The sequence below is a fragment of the Odocoileus virginianus genome, unplaced genomic scaffold (genome assembly GCF_023699985.2).
Source record: "Odocoileus virginianus isolate 20LAN1187 ecotype Illinois unplaced genomic scaffold, Ovbor_1.2 Unplaced_Contig_11, whole genome shotgun sequence".
Classification (NCBI taxonomy): Eukaryota; Metazoa; Chordata; class Mammalia; order Artiodactyla; family Cervidae; genus Odocoileus; species Odocoileus virginianus.
In genome coordinates, this window is record NW_027224328.1 from 1,005,689 (window position 1) to 1,012,430 (window position 6,742).

Below are 6,742 nucleotides of genomic sequence, written 5' to 3' on the forward strand. Positions count from 1 at the left end.
ATATATTATCTAGGGTGAAACAGATCACCAGCCCAGGTTGGGTGCATGAGACAAGTGCTCGGGCCTGGTGCACTGGGAAGACCCAGAGGGATCGGGTGGAGAGGGAGGTGGGAGGGGGGACCGGGATGGGGAATACATGTAAATCCATGGCTAATTCATTTCAATGTATGACAAAAACCACTGCAATGATGTAAAGTAATTAGCCTCCAACTAATAAAAATAAATGGAAAAAAAATAGTTTAAGGAAAATATAAAACAACTGACCTCCAGTGAAAGGCATAATTATAGAAACACTAGGAATTAACTGGAATTGGCATTGTTGTGTCAATAAGGATGGAAAATTGGTGCATTTGCTAGAGAAACAGGGAAATGAGCGCAGTAGTTACATGTGTGAAGGCTCACCCCGGAGGCTTTAAGAATCTGTATGTATAGCACTATAGATATTCACTGACAGACTAGGGGACTTATCAAACAGCTCTAGACTCAGAACAGAGTCAGTAGTGGACAATGCTGTTGAGAGCCGAGAGCAACCTGGGAATATTCTTTGAAGATACAAAATTCTAGATAGATGCTCAGCTATGAATAATTGATTTTTTTGAGAGTGCAAGAACTTCCCCATTGATGAGAGAAATAGAATATCAGAGAGAGACTTTTTCCCCCGTGGTCTTAAAATTTTGGCTGAAACCTAAAGCTGAGAATAGTAGGTGATGAAAAGTCCTATGTTCCAAAGACAGTCCTTGGACATACCTCATAGGACTTTCTAAATGGGTCTGGGGACAGTTACCCACAGCCCATATAATGAAAAATTCAAAACCAATTTACAGAGGCAAATTTTTTGAGGGAATCTGTGGATGATGAGATTGCTGGCATGTTTCCCCTCATTCAGCCCAGGCCAAGTTGGGGAGGAACTAGGAGGGCCCCTGCTCGCTGGAGGTGGACCAGTCCTCCCCGGTCTGTGTGGCTCAGTTCTGGAAATTTGTAGACCCGGGGCTGACTGGCGAGCAAGAAAGTGCTTGTAAGAACATGACCTAAGTGCCCTGTTGTGGACAGCATAGAAACTTCCATCTGAATGTTGCTTGGAGAGGTCTGGTGGTGGGAAGCTAGCTGAAATTGCCGCTCATGCCAAGGTAAGGAGGGGCAGATGCAGTGGATGCCAGTTGCAATTTCGCCATTTGTGCAGTGGGTATAGGAGCACCCCAGGCCCAGAGGAAACAGAAGAAGGTAATGGGGTTTGAGTCGTCTACAAAGGGGGCCCCAGGAGGAAGAGGTACTGTAGAATGTTTCGCCATGAGTGAAGAGGCCCTCCAGAGAGCATATCACCTGTATCAGGAAATGGTGCAGGGTGGAAATTCCTCAGGGGTGTGTCTAGCTGTGTGTGGGATCTCCTGAAACTCACTAGTATCTGGGGATCATATCAGTCTGGGTTCAACAAATGAAGCAGAACCAGTAGGAGATACATTTAAAAATAAATATATTGCAAGGAATTGGTTCAGGCACTTGTGGGGCTAACTAGCAAGTCCAAAACTCAAAGGGCAGGCTATCAGGAAGGGCAGACTGGGGACACTGCTGTCCCCAGGAGGAAATTCTTCTTAGTCAGGGAAACTTCAATTCTGCTCTTAAGGCCTGTCAACTGATTGAATCGATCCCACCCAGATTATGGTAATCTCGCTTGCTTAAAGTCAACCGGTTATAGACTTTGTGTGCAGTGTGCTGAGTCGCTTCAGTTGCGTCCAACTCTTCGCGACTCTAGGGACTATAGCCCGCCAGGCTCCTCTGTCCATGGAATTCTCCAGGCAAAAATCCTGGAGTGGGTTGCCATGCCCTCCTCCAGGGGATCTTTCCTGACTCAGGGATCAAACCCGTGTCTCCTGCATCTCCTGCATTGCCAGGGGGTTCTTTAACACTAAGGCCACCTGGTAAGCATACCTTCACAGCAACATCTAGACTAGTGCGATGGAGCTTCCCTGGCAGTCTAGTGGTTAAGACTGTGCTTCCAGTGCCGGGAGGTGAGGATTTAATCCTTGGTTGTGGAACTAAGATCCCACATACTGCAGGGCGCCACAAGACAGAAAAAAAGACCAGTGTTTGATCGAATGACTGGGGACTGTTGCCTAGCTGAGATGACACATCACAGGACCATCACAGGTATCAGTCACACAAAGTGACAGCTAGATAACAGAGTACCAGTAAAAAAGACTTTGTTCTTCCAATCCCCAACTCCAGAGGCTAGAGGGCTATCTCACTTCCCCACTACTGTGGGGGAGTCTGTGAAAACAAGACTCAGAAGCCAGAGAAATGTGGCCTGAAATTTTATAAGACTGATATTTTGTTTTAGATTGGATTAAACTTTTGGTATGAGTTTGTGTACACAGACATTGAGGATTGACAAAAGATTTTATTTGGTTTCTGCACATGTATAAACTGAGTTTTTTTAAATTAAAATTCATTTTTTTCTATCACTTGAGTTTGAGCAAACTCAGGGAGATAATGAAGGACAGGCAAGCCTGGCATGCTGCGGGTCATGGAGTCACAAAGAGTTGGAGACGACTTAGCGACTGAACAACAATCACAGTCCTTTCCTTCCTTCCTTCTCTTTCCATCCGCTTTAAAAAGATGGTGCTCAAGGAAACCAGATCTGAAAGAGCCACATGCACCCCAATGTTCATCGCAGCACTGTTTATAATAGCCAGGACATGGAAGCAACCCAGATGCCCATCAGCAGACGAATGGATGAGGAAGCTGTGGTACATATACACCATGGAATACTACTCAGCCATTAAAAAGAATTCATTTGAATCAGTTCTAATGAGATGGATGAAACTGGAGCCCATTATACAGAGCGAAGTAAGTCAGAAAGATAAAGACCATTACAGTATACTAACACATATATATGGACTTTAGAAAGATGGTAACGATAACCCTATATGCAAAACAGAAAAAGAGACTCAGATGTATGGAACAGACTTGTGGACTCTGGGAGAAGGAGAGGGTGGGATGTTTCAGGAGAACAGCATTGAAACATGTATATTATCTAGGGTGAAACGGATAACCAGCTCAGGTTGGGTACATGAGACAAGTGCTCGGGCCTGGTGCACTGGGAAGACCCAGAGGGATCGGGTGGAGAGGGAGGTGGGAGGGGGGACTGGGATGGGGAATACATGTAAATCCATGGCTAATTCATATCAATGTATAACAAAAACTACTGTAATGATGTAAAGTAATTAGCCTCCAACTAATAAAAATTAATAAAAAAAAAAAAAAAAAAGATGGTGCTGATTAATTTATTTTCAGGGCAGCAGATGGAGAAGCAGACATAGAGAACAGACCTATGGACACAGGGGGAGGGGAGGAAGGAGAGGTGAGATGTGTGGAGAGTGACATGGAAACTTACGATGAAACTTACATGAAATCGATAGCCAACGGGGATTTGCTATGTGCCTCAGGGACTCAAGCAGGGGCTCTGTGGCAATCTAGAAGGGTGGGATGGGGAGGGAGGTGGGAGGGAGGTTCAGGAGGGAGGGGACATGGGTGTACCTATGGCTGATTCTTGTGATGTGTGGCAGAAAATGGCAAAATTCTGTAAAGGAATTATCCTTAAATTAAAAAGTAAGCTAAAAAATAATGAACTAGCTTATCTGAACAAGTTCAGTTTACATATCCAGATTTGGGATCTTTAATAAAACAAACATGTATGATGACCTCGTGTGATTTTAACTGCCCTCTTGTGGTCAGAGTCAATGATTGCCCTGATCTAAGAGTTGCTAAAGCTCTCTGTCCAAGGCCATGTCAGAGGGTATGGAGTTAAATACTGCTCTTTCAGGTTTTTGTTTGTTTTATTTTTAAATGATCAATCATGTGTAGAATCTGTTATATCCAATCACTTACCTTGATTCTAGAAAATTTTTGTGTCATTTTGACTTTACTCAGATCCCCAAATAGTTCATTTGTGGTGAATCATTCCCTTTGTCACCGTACATTTTCAAACAACAGGTTTTTGTTTATTTTTAAATGATCAATCATGTGTAGAATCTGTTATATCCAATCACTTACCTTGATTCTAGAAAAATTCTTGTGTCATTTTGACTTTACTCAGATCCCCAAAGAGTTCATTTGTGGTGAATCATTCCCTTTGTCACCATACATTTTCAAACAGAAATCTAGGCTGATTTGATTAGTCAGGCTGCTTGTACACTGTATGCAGGTCACTGCCAGTTATCGACTCTAGTCCTAGAATGACAGTGAGTGAATAAGAACAAAAAACATAACATTAAGTAGCAAGGAAAGTAAAAGTATCACTAGTAGCATGTGTCAGTAATGAAGAAAAGAACAAAAGAGGATAAAACAGAAACACATCATATTTTTATCAAAAAGGTGACAATTTATTACAGAAAATTAAGCTTTCCAGAAATTAAGAGAGAAAGGAGAAGGTGCAGGTAGAATCAAGTGCCAATCTTGCTATCATTTTGGAATGGTTCATAGTCACATATACTATGTAATTTCACTGTATGGCACAGGGACTTTGCTGGTGGCCCACTGGTTAAGACTCTGCTTCCAATGCAGAGGGCCCAGGTTTGATTCCTGGCTGGGGAACTAAGATCCCACGTGCCATTTGGCTTGGCCAAAATGTAAAAAAAAGAGCATCTATTAGATGGCGCAGAATTATCATAAAGCCCCTGATGTAGTGCTAGGTCCCCAGGCTTTTTCTGTCCTTAATAAACAAATGTCATCTAATCCCCTACCCCATTTTGAAAGACAAAAGCCATGCCGTCCATTTTTCTGTTTAAGTGCCTTCTGTGTTGGGTTATCCAGTTCCGAAACCTTAGTGTTCTGCAGAGAACACTAGATTGGAAATCAAGAGCTTTTTCACTATTTGCCTGAAATGTAGCAATGATGTATTTGGAATGTTAGCTAGCCCTTCTGTCCTGTGCCTCCCTCCCAGGCCTACATCCGGCATTCAATATTCCTAAAACTTATTTTCATTAGAGGGCATTTCATCTGAATCGCTTTTTATACTCCGTGTCCTTATGGACATCACGTGGCTGCTGCCAGTGCAGAATTTCCTAAAAGAGTGCCTCACTATTCTCTAGATTGTTTGCCAAGCTGACAACCATTTTGTAGGTCTTCAAGCTAACACTTTTTTGACCTGACTAGGAGTTGTCAAAGGAGGGTTTCAAACAAGCAGAATTCCAGTTCCTTTTTCAAATGACTCACTGACTACAACACTGAGAGATTAAAGCTGTTTAATGGGAAGGTCAATGGGAAAGCAGCCAAGTTCATACATGAAGAAGGAATGTTGACTACCTGACAGCTATTGTGTAAAACGCTGTGTCAGACTTGTTTCCAAAGATGGCTGCCCGTCTCCCATCAAACGCGATCTTTAAAAACAAAGACAAATGCCTTCATTGAGTGTAGCCGATGTACCATGAACTACACCTATTTGAAGTGCATAAAATAATGAACCACAGTCTCTTTTGTCCTTGCCACTCCCCCATCAAGAACTAGAGTCCATTTTCCCTACTCTTCATTTGGGACTGAATATTTATTGCACTTACCTTTCTTTGTTTCCTCATTATTTATTGAGCTTGTGTAGAGATGTCTTGTAAGTTCAGATTTCTTTAGCAACTAGGGATTCCCTGGCGGTCCAGTGGTTTGGACTTGTGCTTTCACTGCAGGAGCTTGGATTCAATCCGCAGTTAGGGAACTAAAATCCTGCAAGCCACGTAGCACGGCCCAAAACCCCCCGCAAAGAACAACAACAACAAAAAGCCCACCCAATTTCTTCAGGATCTATACTTGAAGAGTAGTACTTAACGAGCTTCACGCACAAACCCCATTCACACCTGATTTTGATGCTGAGGTCCTAGCGCATCCATAATAAGGTGAGAATGTCTGGGGAGAGGCTAAAAATGTTTTGTATGTGGGGGAGAGAAGTAATTTTAATCAAATGGCAGATTTAGCAAAATGTGTTTCCAAAGGTGGCTACAACAGTTCCTCCATCTACATGGTCTTCTGTAACATGATCTTAGTACTCCTTCACGACAGAGTCTGATTGACTTTCTCTTGAATATAAGCTGGACCCTGTGATGCTCTTGATCAACTGAATGTATTAAAAGTGATTCTTCATGAGTTCTGGGGTGTTCATTAGGACTGTTTCAGCTTCTGCTTTTGTTTGTTGGGAGCACTGAGTTGCCCTCTAACAGGTCCAGGAACCCTGTTGGAGAAGAGACAAGGAGGTCCTGAGCTACATGGAGAGGGGGGCGACCCCAGAAGTCCAAGAATCCCAGTGGAACCTTCGGATAAATCCAGTCCCAGCTCCTATCAGCCTGCAATTTCATGAGAGAACCGTGGCAGGACCATCTGAAGAGCCCCCTGAAGAAGCTCAGTCAATCCATGAAACTGTAAAATACAATAAAATTGTTGCTTTTTAAGCTGATTGAATTTTGGAGTGATTTGTTATGCAACAATACATAAAAAAATAGATATTACCCACCGTAGGATGTGTCCCCATTACAGAGATGTTAAAGTGTGAAAAATGTGCCTCCCATATGCGCGCGCGCTCGCGCGCACACACACACACACACACACACACACGCACACATCCACATAATCACTACTCCCAGAATGCAATTCTGTGGACCAGTAAGGACAATCTGTGTGCTAGTTACCTTGCTTTGTTATCTTCTTATTATAAATTTCCGTGATTATTTTATTCCTCTCCTTCTCTCCTCCCTGGCCTAACTTT

At 42.9% G+C, this 6,742-nt stretch overlaps 1 protein-coding gene across 2 annotated transcripts in view; it reads left to right on the forward strand.

Annotated features, from left to right (window-relative positions):
- The window catches only part of KLRG1 (killer cell lectin like receptor G1), a 28,676-nt gene extending 22,243 nt beyond the window's left edge, over positions 1–6,433 (forward strand). For both annotated transcript variants that reach the window (XM_020904635.2, XM_020904634.2), the window contains exon 6: positions 6,201–6,433. In XM_020904635.2, the coding sequence (XP_020760294.2) occupies positions 6,201–6,428 (228 nt within the window). In that variant the 3' untranslated portion in view covers positions 6,429–6,433. The remainder of the gene's footprint in view (positions 1–6,200) is intronic.
- Positions 6,434–6,742: the final 309 nt, after the last annotated feature.